The sequence below is a fragment of the Lissotriton vulgaris genome, chromosome 10 (assembly GCF_964263255.1).
Source record: "Lissotriton vulgaris chromosome 10, aLisVul1.2, whole genome shotgun sequence".
NCBI lineage: Eukaryota > Metazoa > Chordata > Amphibia > Caudata > Salamandridae > Lissotriton > Lissotriton vulgaris.
Window position 1 is genome coordinate 480,840,466 of NC_141698.1, and position 23,903 is coordinate 480,864,368.

A 23,903-nucleotide genomic window follows, 5' to 3' on the forward strand; every position below is an offset into this window, starting at 1 on the left:
CCTCTCCTCGTAAGTCGTTGGGCGTCCTGTTTGATGTGTTACGCTCCTTTGGGAGGAATTCCGGTCTGGTCATTAACTGGGCCAAGTCCTGTATTTATCCACTCACGGACGATGAGCCTCTTCTTCCCCGCAACTGTCTGATACCGGTTTCTAGGGAAGGCTTTCAATACTTGGGGATCTATATTTCACTCGACCCCAAAGCCCGCTATGAGCGGAATTTGTTGCCTCCGCTCTCCCGGCTTCGGTCGGATGTTACGGCGTGGTGCGGCTTGCCACTCTCCCCCTTGGGAAGGGCGGCCCTGTTCAAAATGATGTCTCTCCCCCGCTTCTTGTATGCCATTCAAAGCACACTTGATTTGGTACCTGCCAGCTATTTCTGAGAGATCGAGGGCTTGCAGAGGCGGTTGGTATGGGGTGGGCGACCACGTATCGCACTGGCGAAATTGACCTTGCCATGCTACGATGGAGGTATCGCATTGCCCGACATCAAGCGCTACTACTGGGCTTCCCAGTTGAGTGCTGTGAACCACGCTATTTACAGCCCTGTCCCGAACCCCGCGTTTGAGATGGACAGATGGCAACTCCCCGGGGGGATTACAATCGGGCCCTCTATTCTAGAGCCGACCGGAAGCATCTCACAGGCCCTTCTGCAGTGGCGGTGCGAGTTTGGGGAAGCGCTACCGCCGCCACGGGATGGACGGATAAATTGACGAAATCGACCCCATTATACGCTGCGGAAGCTCTAGGTGGCCTGTGGACGTCGAAGGGTTTTGTTAGATGGGATCTCATCGGCATCAGCAGGGTGGGCGACCTCTGGGCCAACGGCAAAGTCAAGACCTTCGAGGCACTCCAGCGGGAATATAAACTGAGCGACAGGGAATATTACCGGTACCTCCAAATCAGCCATGCGATTAACTCGGTTTTCCCGGCTGATACTTCTATCCCGGAGTCCTCCCCTCTTGAGGATAGAGTGCTTGATGGATACGTCCCCGACAGCACTATATCTCTCATTTATAAGAAACTGATCAACGATCGTTCGGATCTCCTTCTCCAACTGCGAAATGCTTGGACCAGTGATGGGTTAGAACTGGTCGATGAAGACTGGCAGGCGGCGATATCTTCCCCTAAGGAGGTTGTGATTCCGGCACGTCTTAGGTTGGTGCAACTTAAAATACTGCATCGGGTGTATGTCATGGGTCCACGACTGATACATATGAGTTTTTCTGTGGATGGATTGTGTAGGCGCGGATGTGGTATGCTGGCTACCTTTTTGCATATCCTCTGGGAATGTCCGGAGGTGGCGACGTTTTGGCGCCAAGTGCATGCGGTTATGGGTGAAGTGACTAGGGTTGTGTTGTTGCCTGAGGCCAGACGTTGTCTGTTGAATGTCTGGGAACCAAATGACTGTACTGTTGCTCAAACTCAATGGGTTACATTGGATAATATGGTTGCTAAACGGGACATAGCCCAGTTATGGGGTTCCCCAAGGCCGCCGACGCTCCTAACGTGGAAAGAAAATATGGACTGGTCCATGTTCAGAGAGAAAACAGTATATGTTTCCCGCAGCAGACCCAAGAAATGGGGTAGGATCTGGGGTCAATGGAACGCATACTGTGGAGAGATTTGCACCCCCCCATTCACCGACCTTCCGGATCCACTTCTTCTCCCCTGACCGTGCATTCACTGTACTTAGTTTTTGTTGACTACACTGTATGATTTTGCTCCCGTGTCACCCCCCTACCCTCCCCGATATTTCTCCTCTCTTATACTGTAACACGTCTTCCACCCGCCTCCCACTGCCATGAGGGACAGCCAGTTTTTACACAATAATGCCTCGATCTTTCTTGTGTTTTGTTTGTGATTTTATTTATATAAAAGATAAAATGTGAAACCTTTCACTGATCCTAGTTATACCACCTGCTTCTACATGATCACGAACTATCGCTGCCGGACTCCTGGGTTGTCGGCTAAAGAGCTGTGCATTTTGATGTTGATGTTGTTGTGTTTGACTGGCCAGCCTCCGTGGTTGTAGGTCTGTAACTGTCTCCTTTTTTTTTTTTACATAATAAAGGTTTAAAAAATAAAATAAAAATAGGTGCCCATAGGTCCTCCTCACTTTTGTATAGGTCAACGGGGACGCCATCGGGCCCTGGTGCCTTCCCCCCTTTGCTTTCCAGTATTCCTTCCTTGACTTCGTCTATTTTTATCATTAAAGGTAGTATAGGCCAGGTCAAAATAGTTATTTGATTTGTGTTGGCATTCTCTGGGTTAAAAATTAGTGTTAAATGTTCGATACAATGGTCACTATTCATATGTGAAATTAATTCCGGTCGGCTATCATCTTTCAAAAACGGGCATTTGACAGTCTCCCAGAATAGCTTACTATTTTTAGTTGCTGCCGCCAAGCTAATATTGTTCCATGCCTCATGTTGTAATTCTTTTTTGCGCTCCCCGATGATATGTTTATAATTAAGATGTATCGCTCTAATATTCTCCTTGTTACGGGGTTTCATGCCCAATGGAAGCTTTAATGCATGCAGGACATGGCTACAGTTTTTGTTAAACCATCCTAAACATTCCTGTTTTCTGGCTTTATATTTTTTGGTGAGAAGTTGTTCTATGAATACATTAATCCTTTGAAAGTTAGAAATCTGGGAGCTAGGGTCCACCTCCTCACCTAAACAATAATCTATTTCTTTTTTACAGTGGGTTATAACTTCCTTTTGTATTTTATTTGGGTCAACGGATGCCCATTTTAATCTCATACCATTTATGGGGAAAATATCGGTTATGCAACTAGATGTGTTTACCTGTTTATTTCCCCAGCATAGCAGGCCTATGGAAATGCTATTATGGTCACTGACCACCTGTTCTGTGATCCATAAATGCTTATAGTCGCTGTTATGAGATAGTAGAATATGGTCAATGGTTGTCGATGCACCCCTCCCGGTGAAAGTTGGGCAATAGATGTTATTTTGATTCCTGGTAAAGCTTAAAAATTCAAGATCATATTTTGACAGCAAAGTATTTAGAGCTGTGCCGTATTCACCATGCAGCAATTCCACATCATCTTCTCCGTTGTTACCTTTGATAAAGCCACATGTTTTGGTAAGGGCAAAAGGGCACATTTGGATGTTAAAATCTCCCATCCATAGGATGGTTGCTTGCCTATTTAGCATTTCCAATGCTCTATCTACTTCATTTTCGATGTCGTGGATAACACCTCCCCTATCATTGCTGAAATTATTGTTATAAAAATTAATAAGCAGGAGGTCATTACCCTTATTAAATCTAAGTCTCATTAGCTGGCAATTGTTGTTCATAGTTGTACAGCTAATGATTTTACACTTGGCTAATTTATTAGAGACAAGTATCACGAGACCTCCCTTTGCCCTGCCAGAAGTAGAATCGACCGCTTTAACCCAGTTAGATATCTACCCATCAACATAGACTGGTTCTTTATACCAAGTCTCCTGCAGGCAAATTACATTATATTTGGATGCAAGAGATTGTTCCAATGAGGAGTATTTATTTTACTATTTAGACCTGCTATATTCCAGCTCATGAAGGTATAACCTTCATGTTCAATAACCACATTACTTTCATGTTGATTAGCTATATTAGGTGTGGCTGGTGATTGTCCAATAGATATGCCCTCATTATGTATCAGTACTACTGGTGTGGCCTCAGGTAAAAACTGGTTTACTGCAGCCCCCCTTATATTTAATGCTAATATACTGTTTCCTCTTGTTACAGTAACACCTAGATTAGATATGTTACCATCCTGGATAGCTTTTAGTTGGATCTGTGCCGGACTATCATGAGCTACCATTTTGCAGCCTGTTGCTGTACTCCCCCCAGTTTGTCTCAGTATTGGTGATGATGGAACTCCCTCCATTGACACAAGTCAGTCGTTATCCTCCATAGAACCCAGTATCTGGTAACTGTTAAATGTAGGAATACTTGGGTGTGAAGGTATGGGTGGTAGTGGGAGAAAAGTGTGACACCTATTGTTGGAGTTACAAGTAGTTCCGCCTTGGTCAGGGTTCCCCATTAAATGTCTGTAGAAGTAGCCAAATGGTAATAATGTCTTGTTGTATTCCCATTGGGATGGAGGGGGAGCATTTGCTAAAGCATCTCTTGCCCAGACTGGGGATTTGAAATTGATTATGATGCAATCTCCCTCAAATGTTTTCCTCAAGGGACCTATCCAACCCACTTGTTGCACTAGTAATATCTGTTCTGCTGCCGATAGTGGGAAACCACAATCATCCGACATCCAGTGGATTATTTTATTTTTAAAGCTGCGTGGTTTTCCCAATGGTCTTTTTTTAATTTGGGAGCATTCACCAAAACGGCCACATAAGGTAAATTAATTAATGGAGGCACTGAGGGTATAATATTTGTGTTGCCTATCATCTCTGAGACTGGTGCGGGTAAATTTCTGCTTTCTAGTGCAATGACATCCCTTTTGTCTTTTTCGCATTGGGCTTTATTTATTTGCTGTTGGGGTTTTTCAATTAAGTCTCTCGTTTGGGTTTGTTTGCCATTAGGGAGTTTCCCATTTTGTTCTTTATTTATAGTGGTTGCAGGAATGTTATCTCTCTTAGGGATATTCAATACATTCGCGCCCAGACTGTTTTTACATACACACTCATTACTTTTCTCTATTTTTGTGTTTATTTTCTCAAGACACCCACTAAGTTTGTGCACTTCTTTGGCTACATTATCTATTCTTTCGTGCAATGGCCTTAACAATATTACCAGTTTATCCGAAATGGCTTCCATATTCAAGCTTTGCGGCATGTTATTCTGCTCAGATTCCTTGTTTGTTTTGGCTACACTCCCTCGGGTAAAATGTTTTTTTATCTCTCTTTGCCTTAGCAGCTCCCTGACCAGGAACTTTATTCCTTGTAATTACATCCTTTGGCAGTAATATAGGGGAAGTAGTGGGTGGGGTAACCAGTATTGATAATGAAGGTGTTTTGGAAATACGTGAATGGTCTTGGCTAGTCTCCGTTATGTTATCTACATGGGCGATTTCATCTCCCTCTAAGAGCATTGACCCTATAGTTGGTATATCTTCTGTATTCCCTAGATTGGAATCTTCCCTTGGGTTACCTCCAAATGCTGCGTTTGAGCTCATTGATAATCGTCTTTCTGTGCGATCAATTTCTTTTGACAAATCTCTGACTACTTTAACTAAATATGTATCCAAGGTATTACATTCATTCTCTACCTGATTCTTATTTCCCCGTTTTCTGACCATTGTCGCTTAAGCCAGTAAGGAGAACAATACATTGTCCAAGGATACTTATATATTACAACTACTTGATATTTCTGCTAGTAGTTCGCAATAATACCTCAGGAATTGTGTCTGTTTTCAACACATTAGGGGGGTGGCCCAGTCCAGTCTCTGCCAGCCTCTGCCAGCCTCAAATTGCCCGCCCTTTGCCTGGGCATGGCCCGCGCGCGTTCCCGCGACGCCGGGGCTCTCCTCAGCTTTAAGCACCTCCGGGAGCGGAATGGGCGGTGGTGGCTTCCTACCGCAATGGGTCCCGGGAGTTGCGGTCCCCTCTCACTGCGGCTGCGCTGCGGTGGCAAGGAGCTGTGGCGTCAGAGGGAGACCAACAACAGGATCAGGAAGGCCGCAGGCGAAAAAGGTAATGATTGCCCCCAAAGTGTGTAGGGCGTGCGCTCCACTAGGGCTCTCCTCAGCTTTAAGCGCCTCCGGGCGCAGAATGGGCGGTGGCGGCTTCCTGCAGCAATGGGTCCCGGGAGTTGTGGTCCCCTCTTGCTGCGGCCAGGATGCGGTGGCAAGGAGCTGCGGTGGCAGAGGGAGACCAACAGCGGGATCAGGAAGGGTGCAGGCGAGACAGGTAATGAATGCCCCCAAAGTGTACAGTAGATTCCAAACATAGCAGCAGACCAGTGCTGCAAAACCAATCGCACAGCTTCTACAGAGCACGTCACAATCTTGTTTTGTTTAACGTTTGTTTTTATTTTGTCGTATTTTTCACATGTAATCAAACTTGTCTTGCTTTAACACGGTGGAACAGTCCAAATATCCTTTCGCTTCACATAAAATAGTTATGCCCATCCAAGCCTTGTACTACTTCACGTCAAGGATATATAATTCATGAAAGACAGCTATAGTTAAAATCCCAATGCATTTCGGGCACTTCTTTTTGGCCCTTCGTCAGGGGAAGCTGTTGAAATTAAAAGAGTAGGAAAAATTACCAACCCACATTAGTTCTCCATTACACAACATTATCTGCAGTACCAAAATATATTACTGACATTTTGATTAAATCACCCTGTGAACAATTACCTATCGTGCTATGTGGTTCTCTAAACCTGCTACGTTTACTGAACGCGATAACCTCCCCCACTCCTTCCTCGATGTAAAACCTGCCCATATGTTCGCGTTACAACGTAAACAGTAGCCACCCATTAATCACAAACAAACCCTACAGGAGTATACGCCCTTTCTCTGCACAGAACAACTATGCTCAAATTTCCACTGCACTTGTTTTTTTGTCCCGTAGTGACATATCCCACATTCTCACCTGCCTCCTTCCAAGCACTACCGGCACGTAATCACTGCTGCAACCTCCATCTCCCTCTCAAGCAGCTCTAATGCTGTTCACTGCACAATTTAAACGTTCCGTTGCGCGCCCCTCGCTACCGGTGTGTTAATCACCTGAACTAGATTCCATCAAGTTAGGTGTCAAAAGCCTTTCTGTGACCTCCCTCGTCCTCCTGTTTCCCTTCCAGAACTACACTTCCCAACAGTCTGTGTCACCTTCCAAACTGACCCGGGTTAACACATGACAGAAAATCATTATTTTAAATGCTCCAGTGAAAATGTGCAATGCTTTATATGCCATGCAAAATAAAACCAACAAGACCCAAAATATGCTAAAAAGCAATCACGATAAACAAATAGTGCATAACTTATAACATTGGTTATTTAAAGCATATAGTTGCAGAAAAGCAAAACAAAAAAATGATTTTTTACAAAAAATTTAGTATTCACTATTCATTTGCTCAATGCGTAGTGATAAGATGAAGCAGCTTAATGTGAGCGAATTCATCAGTCTCTTATTTGTATCCATGGAATTTGACGGTTTCCAACGTGAGGATGTGACTTTTTTCTCCATCTTTCATTTGTTTCGTCTTGGGTGCACACTGCTTTTGTGAGGCAAGCACATTATTTGAAAATAAACACGAGAGTGCAGTGGCACACCTGTTTGTCACTTATTCATTCATTATTTCTCCAGTTCTCAGAAAAAGAATCCTTTTTTGCATGCCTCGCCTCGATGCATGTAAGTAAGTAAAGTAGATTCCAAACATAGCAGCAGACCAGTGCTGCAGAACCAATCGCACAGCTTCTACAGAGCACGTCACAATCTTGTTTTGTTTAACATTTCTTTTTATTTTGTCGTATTTTTCACATGTAATCAAACTTGTCTTGCTTTAACACGGTGGAACAGTCCAAATATCCTTTCGCTTCACATAAAATAGTTATGCCCATCCAAGCCTTGTACTACTTCACGTCAAGGATATATAATTCATGAAAGACAGCTATAGTTAAAATCCCAATGCATTTTGGGCACTTCTTTTTGGCCCTTCGTCAGGGGAAGCTGTTGAAATTAAAAGAGTAGGAAAAAATTACCAACCCACATTAGTTCTCCATTACACAACATTGGCGCAGAATGGGCGGTGGCGGCTTCCTGCAGCAATGGGTCCCGGGAGTTGTGGTCCCCTCTCGCTGCGGCCAGGCTGCGGTGGCAAGGAGCTGCGGTGGCAGAGGGAGACCAACAGCGGGATCAGGAAGGCTGCAGGCGAGACAGGTAATGAATGCCCCCAAAGTGTATAGAGCTCCACTGGGAAGACAGAATCTCGCTCAATTGAAAACACTAATAAGATCCTCTTGCATGCATCCAACTAGGTGCTTCCATAGTCTTAGCAGCTCCTGCCGCAGTTATTAAACCAAGCGGTGATTGTTGTGCAAGTAAGTTCTTCACAACTGTAATCTTTTCTTACTGTCAAGACTGCGGTTGCCTTTATTACAGTACCTCGCGGTATCTTCCGCGTTGGTGAGGTCAAGTGGCCGCTGAAGCTTGTAAAGAAGGACTTGCAGCTTAGCTGCTCTCACACAATCAAAGACTGAACTTCAGACCAATTGGTTTTGTATAAAATATTCTTTTAGTTATTTTATTTTCTAGAACCAAGCAAGCCTGGCACAGGTAAGTTGATAAATACTTTGCAGTAAATATACAGTTTGAAATGCAATTGTAAATGTACTTTGAAATGGTTACAGTTTGAATTACTGGTAATGCAATACTGTGAAATGCTGTACATATACTTTGTATCGACTTTACAATGAAGATTACAGGTCAGTTACTTTTACGTTACTTTTGAGATTACTTTTTCTACTTAGTGTGATATGCCAGGATATCACACTGGGACATTTCCTAGAAAAAAGGTAAGCAAAATAAGTTTTGCACAATTGTTATTTTTCTGATTTCAATACAAATCAACTCCACGATTAGAACATTTTTCAGAGAAAAACAGTCAATGGATTCCTATGGAGAGAAATGAAGTAAACGGTTACCAGGTAAGTAATCAGTCTTTGGAGTTGAGCTTCTGGGGTTAGAACAAGGGTTCCCCCAGGATCAAGGATGGACTCTCGTTACACCCTCAGAGGCACTCGGGTAGCCGGATGCAGAGTGCTGAGGCCCAATGTTTTCCAAGGGGGATAAGGGGCCTCTGGTTGGTGGCTGCTGACAAGCAGGACACAGGGTTGTGGGACCAAAGTTCCTGGACTTTAGCTCAGGGCAAATGGGGAAACAAATTACCACAAAAAGGTGCACCCTCAGCAGCACTAGGGTGGCTGGGTGCAGGGTGCTGTTTCGACATCGGACGCTCCGTTGGTTTCAATGGGTAACCTCCGGTTTGCAAAAGCACTGCAGACTCGGAGACTAAGGTCTTCTGGGTGCGACCACCACTTCGAGAGGTAAGCTGGGAAGTTAGGGGTTGGTTAGGCACCATTGGTTTGGGCACACAAGGCCGTGGGACATCGAGTACAGGAGTGACTTTTGGGGTCAGATCTTCTTACCAGCTCCTGGTTGCGTTTAGGGAAGCCTTCTGGATGTAGGCTGCAGGTGTCGGCTGGAGGCTTGAGGTAGGTCAGGGGTCACCAGATCTCATGCCAGGATCACTGGGGTGGCCTCCTCGTGGTGTTTGCCCATTGAATCTCAGGCCGTAGCGGCAGGTGCAGAGTGAAGTGAATTTGCGGTGTCCGGTCGGAGCCAGAAGTTGCAGGTGAAAACATCCGGTGTTCAAGGGAGACAAAGTATTTGTGCTTGGAAGCAGGCAGGTCCTCTGGCTTTTTTGAGGTTGCTGGCTGCAGGACACACCAGGATTTCGCAGGACAGGCCGGTAGGGCTGGGGCCAAGTCAGGGGGCGTCTTCCTCTTGTTAGCTGCTGCACAACTGTACTGTCCTTCTTCTTCTTCTTGCAGGTTCTTGTCTGAGGAAGCAAGGTTCAGGGGTGCACCTAAATACTAGATTTAGGTGCGTTACAGGTAGGTAAAAGGCAGGGACCAATGGGTTCCTTCCCTGGGGTGGGTACACCCTTATTATTCCACCCTCCATTCGGAGGGGGGCATGAGCCTGTCCCTGGTTGGCTGAGTCCCCCATCTTCAAGATGGTATGGACTGAGAGTTGTGCTTCACCTCGCCTCCCCCACCTGAGGGGTGGAGTTGGCAGAGGTGGGCACATTTGTTTTTTCCGCTGGTTCTCCCGCCGAAAGTGGGGGTCAGAACCAGTGGGGACCAGTTGCTGAGAGCAGCAAGTGGCCTGGGGAAGCTCACAAAGGTGGCAAGCCTTTAAAGCTTCCCCTTCGTGAACCCTGCCCATCCTGAGGGTGGAGGCTTGCCACCTCGTCCCAGGATGTGCATTGTTTCAAGCTCCAGAGAGCAGCAGGCTCTCGACCCAGGGGTCCAGAAACATGTTTGGTGGTAGCAGCTGCAAGCTGCCACTCAGCCTGGATCTAGAGGTGCGTCAGTTTTCAGGGGGCATCTCTAAGATGCCCTTTGCGGGTATTTTTCATTAAATCCCACACTGGCATCAGTGTGGGTTTAATGTGTAGCCATTATTGTGCTGCGCGGTTCATAATGACAAACTCCCAGCACCATATACTCTTAATGACAGCACTGACTTACAATATCTAAGAATGGACTTAGACACTGTAGGAGTACAGGGCTCATGCACATGTACCCTTTCCACTGGTATAGTGCACCCAGCTGGAGTGATGACTGATCTATGCCAGGAAAGTGGGTTGTAGGTATGGCACACAGAGATATGGGTCATGTCGACTTTTCACGTTGTTCTGCACCAAAACACCCAGCCTGCAAAAGCAGTGTGTGTGTGTAAGGGTACAGGACCTATGAGGGTGGCACAATAGGTATTGGCCTGCCCATTCTGGGCAGCGCCCGCCCCTGGCCTATAAAAAAATATTTTGGCTTCTAGGGTGCTTTCTGCTCCCCAGGTGGCAGATTGGGTGGTACTGCCCCCATCTGCCCCCCAGGTGGGGGGCAGAAACAGTGGCTGTGTCAAAATTAAATGAGGGAGCAAAGGCCCTTTGCCCAAGGGGGCGCTCTCCCCTCCCTGGGTGCTAGTAGGTAGATCCCTGCCTGGGGATAACCCTTCTCGGGTGATCCCCAAGCAGGGATCTACTAGGGATGGGTACTATTGTAAAGGGGAGATTCTCCCCTTGCCAACAATACCTCTCACAAACGTTTCAGTACTCGAAGGCTAAGATAGTCACGCAAGCACCAAAACAATGAAACTGAAAGTAAGTTTCAGTTTAATTTTCAATGCAATGACGTCAGCACACCATGTGCGCATGGCTACTGCATGAATATAAAAATAGGGGATATGGAAGCTCTTCCCCACCTCCCGAGGCCAGCAAAAATAAAAGGAAATCCCTCTGCTGTCTGCAGCAGAGGGATTTTGTGAGCCTGTACTCATGACAGAATGGTTCCATCATGTGCACAGGAGCATTGGTACTCATGACGGAACCATTCCCTTCATGAGCACCCAAAGGGTTAAGCTTCAATGGAGGCTGCTGGTTATGCTGATTGGGCTGTTTTAGGGTGCATTATGCAGCGCAGGCTACCAGCCTACCTCACACTGGCACTATTCGTCGGCATAAGTACACATGTGCGTGCAGCCGTAAGGCCTGCTGCCCAAAACAACAAGGCTACTGCTGCCAGATGGCAAGTGCAGTGTTAGTGCCCATGAACAAAGTTCAGAAGTCGCCACATTTGTGAAGTGACAATGACTAAAAGGCTTTGGTCGGCACGTACAGAATCTTATTTTTAATTTAAAATTCCTGCCGCAGCCAGCCAGGGCCAACAGGAATTACTGCTGCCAGAACGTAATGAAAGGATAAGTAGTGTCATCCAGGACCTCCTTAACACATTTTGCCTTGCCCTACTTTCGAATGGTCGTAGGGGGCTCGGCTGTCTCAAGTGTCTAAAGGCACAAGGTAGAGAACTGAAGACAGCATGCCCCACTCCATGTCCTCTTCATCCTGACTTTAGTCTACAGCTAAGCTGCAGATTAGATGCAACGTGTAACCAAAGTGATATTTTGTCACTCTGTTATGTGGCAAAGGTGACTTTTTTGATGTCTCTAGGGGCAGGAGTTTATCACATTTCTATTTGTGCCCTAAGTAACTGCCTTGAATTATTTTGACATAGCAAACATCATGAATGGCCTCTATGCCACTGGTCCTGGAGAAATGGTAGAGAAATATTTAGGAATTGAGGAATAAAGAGACTCCCTATTTGGCATTCAATTTCTAATTTTTCTAGGATTTTTGTGAGGTGACATGAATTGTTAAACCTGTAATGAATGCATTGGCGCAAATTTGGTTTCCCAGCTGTACCGACAGGCACAGGCACTCTGACCAACGATGGGTGGTGGAGCATGAGCGGCATGGGAGAGCGATCTAGCGCAGCCTATGACTGCGAAGATATTGGCCTACTGTTATGAACAAACACGCTTAGTGTTCAATAATTATAAACATAAACTCCTGCACTTCAAATACTTACATAGAACCTATGTCACTCCTGTGTTACTTGCAAAGATGGACAGTACGAGGACAGGCTGCTGTCAGAGATGTGTGATGGTGCATGCAGACTTCATTCATTTGGCATGGAACTACCCTGTGGTGCTGGCCTGCTGGTAGGTGGTGTTTGGCCATCTTGAACAAATGGTTGAGGTCGAACTCCCACACACACCATTACTAGCCCTGCTGGGGTATGTACTCCCGCTGAGCAAGGGGATTAGACGCTTCACTGTTATTGCGCTAGTGCTGGCCAAAAGGCAAGTGTCCCTGTCCTGGGATGGAACAGCGACGCCACAAGCTGAGGCATGGCTCAGAGACATGTTGTACTGTGATACAACCAGCGATGTATATGCGTCCTTGCTCCTGCCGGCCTCGCATCCTTAAAATATATGGCAGCCACTCCACTCTTATCTATTAGCCCATCCGAAACTCGCTGACTGAAATGCATCAGATGTTGTTATGATTTCTGGGTTGCCTGGCCGGTGATATGGATTGAGAGGTCCAACGTATTTCTATTACATGTGCCTGTATTGTTGTGTTGTTGTCCATAATCACTGTGCTATTGATGCTTTGTGTGGCCAAATGTTTTTTTACCATTATTTGTCAAAGAGTGGTTCGAGTGAGCCTCACAGTGATAACTATGTAATTTCCTTTTTTTTCCCTCTGTATAATTTCTTGAAAAATGCAAAGAAAACAAGTTAAAAAAACATCTGTAATGAATGCAATCTGTGTTTTCATCTGCTGCAGGTCCCAAAGGATGAGCACATACTCCGGTTCCTGAGGGCACGGGACTTTAACTTGGAGAAGGCACGAGAAATGTTGTGCCAGTCACTGACCTGGCGGAAACAGCACGAAGTAGATGACATCCTACAGACTTGGAGACCGCCTGCAGTCCTGGAAGAGTACTATGCTGGAGGATGGCATTATCATGATAAAGGTATGGCATCCATCAAGCCAGTGGTGCAGGATTCCGTAGTGTTGTTCATTCATCATTGGAGTAATAATGGCACTGCAAGAACCCACCTGGGACATGGATTTTATTCAGTGGATGATTATCAGTGTTGAAAGTGATGAAGCGTACATAGTTGCCTCAAATTGAAAACAAAGGAAACAAGATGAAGTTCCCTAGGTAGAGTTGGATAGATTTTCCGCAGAGAGAATGTTGGTGAAAAATGGTTCCAAACCAGGCATTTTACAGTCCAAGTTTCAAATCAATGAATTAAAATAAACAGGTCTTACACATGGTCATGAAGATAAACTCGTGAAAAATGTAAATACCTTAAATGTGTGCAAACCTTGTCACCCACAAGAGAACATTGGATGGATGGCAAACCGAGCATTATAGTTCACAAGTAATCTAGTATTTGGCTAATGAGCAATCAGCTTTCGAGGCAGTTCAAATAAACTGAAAAGAAGGGAAGAAAGATGCTATGCCCTCTAAAACAGGAACACATATATAATACACAGCATTTTTCTTCCCGTCTGCCTTCGACTTACTTTTACTTGTCCACTCTGTGCCTTCAAGTTCTCATAAGAGGTGACAGAGAATTGGATTGGAGAGGTCTCAGATCATAAACAGTGTCAAAATCACATAGTTTAGAAAGATCTGACAGGCTCAGAGACTCACGGATAAATAAGGCACATGTATCCCTTATTGTACACCAATCCTACTGGCTCGGCCTTTTCAGACACAAGTTGAAATGAAAATGGCATCAAATACATGATAAAATGCTGCAGTATGAGTCCCTTAATAACACCAAAATAAGATTGCCCTATGGTGTTACTGAGCTATGACGCTGTGGCTCTATATCACCATTCATCTCAACATTTAAATACAGTATGACAAGTTTGCTCCTAAATATCAGTTGAACATGTTCTCAAATACAGGCCTCGGGCTTCAATTACTAGCTTTTGTTCCTGTTACCTAAACTAGTTTTGCCATATTTCATTATTGGTACATAAATTCCCCGAAAAAAAGTTTATATTTGTTTGTAAATATCCATTTTTGCCCCCAAATACCAGCTATAATTGTTCGGAATTCCATGATCTGTGCCCCAAGGTCAGCCCATAACTTCCAGTAATTAATTGCAAGCACTATTGCTCACATGCAACAAGCATTTGCAATGCAATAGGTCTCGCATTAGAAAAGTTTGAGCTATTGGTATTGTAAATGACAATTTTTTTATTTATGTGTACATTTTGAAAATAGCGAAATTAATAGCTTTGTCATTTACAATGCCAACAGTTTTAACTTTCGCAAATGTGACACCTATAGCATTTGTACTGCAATATGTGTTGTATTTACGTGACTTAGATGTATTGATATTGCAAATAACAATAGCTTTTAATTTTTTTAAATAATACTTAAATACAAGTTATTGTAATTTATAATGGCAATAGCTTAAACTTTTTTAAATGACTTTTGTGAATATTATGTTCAGTGTATTTTATTGTGACGAAAATCCAAGAGCATAATTGAAATATTAACATCTTTTTGTGACATTTGTAATAAAGCTTGAAACATTGAGAGAACATATTTAAACCAGTTGTTGTTGAATGGTTGCACAGATTGAGTGGAGAAGTGTGTCTCAATGGTTAGAGCGGCAGACCCTGATGCAGAAGTCTGGCCCGGGACCAGGGTTCAATTCCCGCCTCGGCGGGTCTTGGGCTCAATTTCCTCGGACCTGATAATACTCGACTCGGTGCCTATTCTAATCATGAGTCCCACTCTGCAACTCTGGGCAATAGCTTTCTTAATCTCCACAATGGCCCCAACAACGCTAGGATGCCTGGCTTCACCTTGGGGTTGCCAAGAAGTGGGCACTTCACAGGGAAAAGCCAGGAAGGGTTCCTCAGCGGTATTCGTACAAGCGCAGAGAGGCCTCCGGGTAGTCGTGCGCTATACAAGTACCTCTACATTTACATTTACATCAATGCTGTGGTGCCCCTCATTGATGCTGTGGTGATGCGATAGATAGAGTGAGTGTGATAGATAGAATGAGTGAGGGCGATAGACAGACAGATATACAGATAGAAAAGATAGATAGAGTGAGAGCGATAGATAAGGGAGGGCGATGGAGGGCGATAGATAGACAGATAGACAGATAAGACAGACAAGGCAGATAAGATGGATTGAGTGAGGGCGATAGATAGAGGGAGATCGATAGACAGACAGATAAGACGGATAAGATAGATAGGGTGATAGATAGATTGTTGTGTGTGGGGGAGTTGTGTGTGGGGGGTTGTGTGTGGGGTTGTGTGAGTGAGGGGGGTTGTGTGTGTTTGGGGGGTTGTGTGTGTGGAGTTGTGTGTGTGGGGTTGTGTGGGGGTTGTGTGTGAGGTGTGTGGGGGGGTTGTGTGTGTGTGCGTGTGGCGTTGTGTGTGTGAGGAGACTTTTGAAAGCCTTACTATAATCTCGCCAAACAAGCATTGCTAAAGACCTAAAAACGCAGGTAATTGTTTAGGTATTACTGTGTCAAACTGCACAGCATTTGTCGTCCTATTTTCTGATCTCAGCTATCTATACCGTGGTTGTGTACCGAGCAGCCTGCTTGAGGCCCTCCTTCTGCTTCTGTCTTGATAAATGATCATATAGCTGATTTAGTTTCCTTTTAACTAATATTGGACGGGTTACCGCCACTATAGAAAACAATTTAGAAAACACCTGCCCCATGAAGTCAGATGGCAAACAACAAAAAAATCGAAAGCTTTAGGTGGAATCTCTAACCTCCGAGGCTGACACGGTTTGATGGGAAATTTGATCTAATAGGCAGCGAAAGCCAAAAGGCCTGTTGTCAGCAATGAAGGTTGAAAGTTAGGAGAATTAATATAACTGTACAGTGGAAGGACCCTCCAGGGACACGCCGGGAGAGCGAGGGTAGTGATGGGAGTGGAAAAAAATAGGACTGCAAAAATCGTTTGGCCCTGACATTCTGTCACCTTTGCTAAACGGGGAATAAACAAAGGAAAAGAAACCTAGTCTAAAAACGCTAAGCGTTCCTTAATGTCAGCACTGGAAGCGGGGACAAAAGAAAGGGCCGCTTCCTGCTGGGGAGTCCCAGCGCGCTCTTGCCACTTAAAAGTATGGCCACAGGGCTGAGGGGCGACAAAGCGCTGTCTTAAAAAATATAAATAAGACGTGTGGGTAGTCTAAGCCTGACAGGGCCTGCTTGTAAAAACACGGCTAACCTGCCCTCACCGAAGCCAATATAAAGCAATAACTGACATCCCACACTTCAGCCTAGGACTGCAGGGGACGTCCCCGTGGGACAGCGGAGCCTCCATTTTGAATCAATCGACGCAAAATGAAGGAGTGGAAGTCTGCTTAAGCAGCTAATGATGCCTGGGTCTGTGGCCCATCAAAGCACAATAATTCGCTGAAGATGGAAGTGCTTATCTCCTGCAAGCAGAGCCAGGGTGAAATCTCCTCAGAGCCAAAGGATGCGTATAAATATATATTTTTCTCTTTTTTGGAGATGATTTATGTCAGGGAAGGGAGTTATTTAACAAACTGGCTGATCATGATGAATCAGATGTGAAGGAGAAAGAGCAGCCGGGAAGCCCTGGGCTCCGTGGTAGCGCTCAGATAAACAAAACACTTCTAGAAGGCGCATGCCATCCCGGGTTGCAATTCGTCTAAAGCTGTCACAGGCACATGTAGCAAGAAGTACATCCTAAATTATCACACAGAAGTTATTGAGCAACTGCTACACTCCGATTTGTGAACTCCAGTGCAGGCGAAATGTATTTAATTGCACCCCCTGACGCAGGGATGGCATATTCATTAGGGAGCCCCCTGACACAGACAGCAAATTATTTAGCTTTCAGATTGTGTGTTTTGTGCGCATTGCTCATGTTCCATAATCAAACAATTAAAAACAAAACAAGCATTTACAATGCAATGGTCTCAGCATTATTAAAGGTAGAGCTATTGATATTGCTCTTGACATTTTTTTAAAAATCATAAATAAATAGCATTGTCATTTACATTACCAATAGCTTAATCGTTAAATAAATGGCATTGTCATTTACAATGCCAATAGCTTAATCGCTCGCAAATGCATGACCTATTGCATTTACACCCAGACAGAGCCACACACACAAAGCCACCCACACACACATACAGAGCCACCCACACAGTCATTCACATAGAGCCACCTACACAGAGCCACCCTCACACAGACAGAGCCACCCACACATAGAGCCACCTACAAAAAAAGCTATCCACACAGAGCCACACACACACACACACAGCCACACACCCAGGCACACACGCACGCACAAACGCACACTGCATACACACACACTGCATACACACATACACACGACCCCACACCCTAGTAATAAGGCTCCCCAAGTAGGGTTATGCATACGACTTCACATCTAATACATTTCAATGGGATGTTACAATGGCGTAAACAATTAACACTTGGCCGCCCTTCACAATGTGTGTAGTATAATTTCCAAACAGGCAAATCTATCCCGGGAGTGGGGAACCATTCTCGTCAGAAACGACACTCACTGCATTCGTAGAGGGACCAGAAAGGCAGGGAGTAAAGTGCGAAGTCAGGCAGTCCGTGCGCACTTGCGCCACGCAGAGGAGCGCTCAGAGGAGACAGGAGCGGGAGGGTGTGGCAAAGATCCTCAGATCAGGAGGTGCGCCGAGGCTCGCGGCAGGGAGTCAGCTGATGACACGACGTGACGACGTGCGTACATGCCACGTGGTTCTCATTCTGTGTGTCACGTCAAGTTGGGTGCTCTTGATTAACGGATTATTCCTTAGGGAACGACGCAGGAGCAGACGAATCCTGGTGGCTTTTCCGTCATGGTCATGCATTGTTCCCTATATCTCCGTGGCCAGGGACTATAATACCGGTATTTGCAGTACCGGTAAGCTTGCTGATTTCAACTGAAGTTAAAATCTGGTGGTGTTTAAGAGGGCGAATGTTAGAGAAGGAACTTTTTTCTGGTGGTATAGGTTTGAAAAGAGGTTAAATTAAAATGTAAAAGTGCAGGTACACACTATTTAGAGTGCCCGTTTGCTCCCGAGAAGTGTCGCTACTCTCCCAATAAATATATTGCAGCTGTGCTGAGAAGTGCAGGTACTCTCCATTTCAAATTAAAGAAGTGCAAGTACTCAGTCCCGGACAGTACCTGCCCATTTAAAACACTGAAAGAGGGTGATCCCACTGAAGTCTGCTGAAGCATTTTTTTTTTACTCAGGATGATGAATAAGACTCCATAGCGGTAGAACCGGCCAAACGAGGGCGATTTTACAGGTATGCATTTGCGTTTGCTGGCGAGGAATGCTTGTTCTTCCGGCCCTTTGGTTAGTATCTCCCTGTTCCTGTAATTTCCAAAATAGCATTAGGGTCAAAGGTTGCAATTAGTTACTTCTTATTTCGGGCGCGTCATATACGATGTAATTCTTGTTTTCTTTTTGTTGTGCCACTCTACAGAGTGCATCTTTGGTAGCTGGCTCAGAGGCTCCATCCTGTTGTCTGTGTTTGCTTGCTCTTTTGTTTATTCGTCTGTGTTTGCCTCCCACCGTTCCATGCGCACACCCTCCCGTTGTCTGTGTCCACCTGTTTATATAGCTTTCACCACTGTTTGCAACTGCATCTCGGCGACATCCTTGCTGGTTTTTTTTAAAACAGTTTTCATTTGTCTGAGTTTATGTGTTTAGCACATGACTGCAAGCGGGCCTTGCACGTGAGTATTTGCTTATTCTTAGCTCAAGCACATTTTATCACATTCAGGGAACTGCTTACCTCTATTACACATACTGTCGCACTCAGTTTCCTTTGCGATAAGAAAATGTGCTTCCAATGCTCTCTTCAATGACAATGTTAGGGGTTAAATTTCATTCATCTTTTTTTGTTAAATGAGCATGTTAATTAATTTGCACAATAATCGCAAGCAGTTGAGGTTTATTGGTTCCCCAGGTCGCGCAATAAAGTCTATGTCCACAACTTCTTAGTCAGCAAGAAAGGCCACTTTATTAAGACAGGTTATAGACAAAACATCAAACCTCTTCTTTATTTATTTATTTATTTATTTAATTATTAATTCAAATTGCTCTCAGCCTAACAGGTCATTCCTACCCACTGATAAACACCCCACCAAGTTAAACCTAACCAAACCAGAAGACCCTAACTCTTATGTATACCCCTTCTTTTCCTACAACTGTCTATTGAGGATGGACCAACCCTCTCCAGGCTGCCCACCCCCCACTAAAATCTGCCTACAAAGGAAAACAACCTGTCTTAAAGTGGCAAAAATAAAAAACAACTAGAACTTTTACAATTAAATTGCGTAATTCTAAAAGATAAATTGATTGACCCATGCGAGAAAGGTGGACGCCATCCGCACGAAATAGGTGCCATTCGAAACCTGCAAATGAGGGTGAGACAAAGCATAAATACCGAAATCTTTACAAAACAATTGCATAGAACGGTTCAGCTTCTTCCGCGCCTTGTCCATCGCAGAATCCTTCCGTGCACCAGTCCAGTGAAGCTGAGGCACGAATTCTACCCAGATCATCATGGTGCTCGCCCATGCGTCTCAGAGTACTTTCAGATCCATTTGCATTGTTTTAATCAAAGTTAAGCCAGATAAAGAGACCAGGGCGTTCTCGCCCAGACGAATGACTAACAGGTCAGGCGGGCCCCCACCCGTAACACAAAGAGTAGTCAGCAAAGGAAACAACCCCCCCCCTACGCATACCCCCAATACCATGCCAAACAACCACGTGTTGAACTGTTAAGACCCAAAGATCGCCCACAGAGTTGCCCTTCTGCAGCCACTGGGGCCCATATCAGGAAGGAGTGTCCAATAATCCACACCCTCCGTTTCAAGCCAGCCAGCCTGAGCCATGGACCTAGGAGAAAAAGAAATGTTAACGAAGAAAAGATGGGCTACTTGTGCACATATTTCTCGCAACACCTGGACCTCCACCTCCCAATTCTCCGGATCTGAGACCAATCCCACCCCAGCCGGGCAGCTTCCGTTGTCGCCCCAATCCTAAATGAATGAGTGCAAAACTGCGAAGGCTCCAACCCCAAAGTCAACAGTACCTTCCGTAACACAACCAATAACTGGACAACTGTAACGGGACTGCCATCAGCGTGACAAAAGATCACACCAGACGAAAAAGCACCAGGCTTTCAAAACACTCCCACTCACACACCGGGCAACAAGCCACAACACCACTGCTACCAAGAAAACCCACTTACCCCTACCCAGCTGGTCCGTTTTGGAAGTGCGCAAACAGCGCAACCTATCTGATTCAAGAATCACTTCCTCACTGGTCATGCCCACCCTGGTGCGCAAGCCCAAAAGCTCAGAGGCCCGAAAGGCCCCCCGAAAAAACAACCACACAAAAACACAACCTAAATTTGAAATACTCAAACTCATCATAACTGCAACCCCTTAATTGAAACAACATTTGTTGGAGCAATCCAAAGTGATCGGCTAGTGCAAACACCTAGAAACAGACTGCAGCCTACCCAGGCCCTTCATAACCTTGACCAACAACCCCCCCTCCCACCGGATCTCTTACCCACCACAGCAGCACATAAAAGGAGACCCCTGCCAATGTGCCAGAGATGGCAGCTGAAAACATCAACAAACTCGTAACTCCAAATCCTAGACTTAGGTTTCTCCGATAAGTGTGAACCTAACGGCATACCAATTCCAGAGTAAGGCAACTTTTTGTGAACCGACTAGTCCCCTTCACTTGAAGTCATTGTGTGAGCATGATCCCCTGTCAGCCCCGCTCGAACGGCGGTATCATCCCCTTGTGACTTAATTCACAGCAACATGCCGCTCAGACAGCTTGGTAAGAGCAACTTGCTCACCAACATCCCCATCCCCAACACCAAGAGAATGAGTACGTTTGACGGGGAGACTCTCCCCTTGTTGTTTTTTTTTGTGTTTTTTTTCCCCCACACAGACCACCACCCATCCTAACCTTTAGGCAACTGCGGCAACCTTTGTCGAAACACCGCAGAAATCCCCTTGGCTTGGCTTTGTTGAAGACGGAACTCACTTTTGCATGGTCCGCACCAGACTCCTGCAAAAAACTAACAACATGGGATTGCCCCCTTTCCAAACCATTATGACAACATTTCTAACCTCCCCATCACGTACTTCTCCTTCGTCCAAATCATCATCGTCCATATCCCAATGCAAGACATCATCCTCAACATAATTTCCACTTCCACCAGGAATCTCTCCATCTCCCACACCTCCGTCGTAATATTCCCATTGGATACCAGCACTGCGCACTGTGCCCTGTTGCTGAAAAGAGGAATCCGCTCCAGAAACCTCTTCCGCTCTCCCCTCCCCAAAAAAACGCCATTGGGGCAGCTCGCAACAGAGTCCCCTGTCCGCTCACGTAAAATGGCGGCATCATCCCCTCCAAACTTATAATTGACATCAGCTTGCCGCACAAGCAGCGTGTGAAGAGCAACTTGCTCCCCAACAACCTCATCCCCAATACCAATAGAGCTAGTACGAAACTGGGAGACTCTCCCCTTGTTGCCAAACAGACCACCAGCCTTCCTTACTTTTCGACACTGCGTCATTCTCTGTTGAAACAACTCATGATCCCCTTGACGCGACTTGATGGACGATGAGACTTGAACTTTTGCATGGTCCGCACAGGACTCCTGCAAATTACTGAGAGAAACAGATTGCCCCAACCCACCACTCTCATTTGTGACTTGAACATGTGCAACATCCTCAATTCGTAATTCACCCCCTCCCTGTTATCATTAGAGACATCCAAAATAAGGTCATCATCATGTCCAACATAAACCCCACAGCCCCTAGGCAACTTGCCATCACCAAGTCCGACAACGGTAGAATGCCAGTGGATAACTTTCGCTGCGCACTGCGCCTCACATTCCAGAAGAGAAATCCGCTCCAGATCCCCTTCCAATGCCCTCAACCCCAGACTGAAACGCCTCCTGCTCAGCCCGTAACTGTGTCCTGTCAGCAGAGGACCGACGCACTGTAGCTGTATCCTTGCCGTTGTAGCCGCTCAAGCCAGACTGCACCATACTGATATACCCACAAACCCCCGCCGCAGCAGTGGAAACAACCACGCATGAATCGCCACCTGGAGCAGGCTCCCGGACAAGGACAACGCAGCATGCATAGAGACAGGCCCAACCACCTTGCTACCCAAAGGAAAAGGAGCGTAGCTCAGTGGCAACACACCCCCATGCATCACAAACAAGCCGACGGAGGAAACAAGTGAACCAAGGGCCCCAGGCTGAACCTGCTGGGAGAGGGGGACAGCACATACGCCCTGCCAATTAAATGGAGAGACGTAGCGAAAACCTGGCCAGCCTAACTACACACCGGAGAAACAGGGGCACGAGGAGGAGCCATTGTACCCAGAACCATGCTGAGGTGACGCTTAGAGTAGATCCATTCATATCCCCTCCCTATGTATATAGAGGTAACTCTAAGCACTAGTATATGCATTAGCCCTCTGTACTCTACAATTCCTAAGTAACACGTAGAGTATACCCCTTCATAACCCATCCCATGTATACAGAGATAACTATAATCACCAGCCTCCTCATTGTGCGACCCTACAGCCTGCACCCGCACAAGTTCCCTCTGTGCATCCCCCCTGCAACTTATGCAAAACTTAAAGTTATATATGTATGTAGTTAGTCAGCCATTCACTGGTTTCCAGAAAGCGCAAACCCCACCCGAAGGCGCCAGAGCGCTCCCCAAAGAGAACAGACTGATACATGAGGAGAACATTACACGTGAACAGATTACAAAAGCAGACGTTAAGTAACATGAGGTAAAAGCGACAATTGTGAGAAAACAAAATACATAGGTAGTAAAAGCGCCAGGATGAAAAAGTGAGAAATGTGCAGGTTACAAAGGAAAACCAAGAACAAGTAGAGGTTTAATACTGCAATATAAGCTAGACAACCAGGCACCAGCATAAACGTAACATAGGCAATGGGGGCACCTGTGCAAATATCAAAGGCAAACAAAATGTTAGAGGAAGCAGACTGTGTGGTACAAGGGAAAAAAGGTGTGTCCAAACTGGTGCAACATTACCAACCTCCCCACCCTGCCGCTGAAAAGAGGAATCCGCTCCAGAAACCCCTTTCGCTCTCCCCTCCCCAGAAACCGCCGTTGGGGCAGCCCGCAAACCACTTGGTATTGAAACAGAATGACGTGCTGTAGCAGGTGCCCTACGCCGAAGGCCGCTCAGACCGGACCACGCCGTCACCGAAGCGCCTAACCCCCCCATCCGCACCCAGAGGAGCCACCACCTGAACCCCACCAGCGCCCAACTACACCCAGCGGCCGCCACCCAAAGCCCTATGCCGCCGGACAGAAAAATAAAGGGGCGCCCCCTTAGACTTGGGGAAAGACACAGGAGGGGTGTTAATGGGGGCAGCCGAGGCGTCCCCAACGATATGCACACCCCCGGAAGGCTGGGGAAAAACAGCGGGAAGCAGGGTGGAGGGGGTCAACAGCCCCCCCAGGAGGCACCAGGTCAACCCCCACCCACTTGAACAGCATGGGGGCTGAGCTCCGCACTGGCAGCATGACTACCCTGGGTAAAGGGTGAAGAAACATTGGGCAAAAAAGGCAACCTGCCCAACCACATTCTCAACATGATCAGGTAACACCGCAGGAATCGCAGGAACTACAGTGACAGCACATGGGACAAGTGAAAGAAAATAGCGCTGCCCATTAAACACCAGAATGCCCCTAAA

At 45.9% G+C, this 23,903-nt stretch overlaps 1 protein-coding gene across 1 annotated transcript in view; it reads left to right on the plus strand.

Annotated features, from left to right (window-relative positions):
• LOC147685430 (SEC14-like protein 5) overlaps positions 1-23,903 on the plus strand; it is a 1,171,342-nt gene that overhangs the window by 673,782 nt on the left and 473,657 nt on the right. The window contains exon 8 of the mRNA XM_086941333.1: positions 12,892-13,081. Coding sequence (XP_086797459.1) covers positions 12,892-13,081 — 190 coding nt within the window. The remainder of the gene's footprint in view (positions 1-12,891; positions 13,082-23,903) is intronic.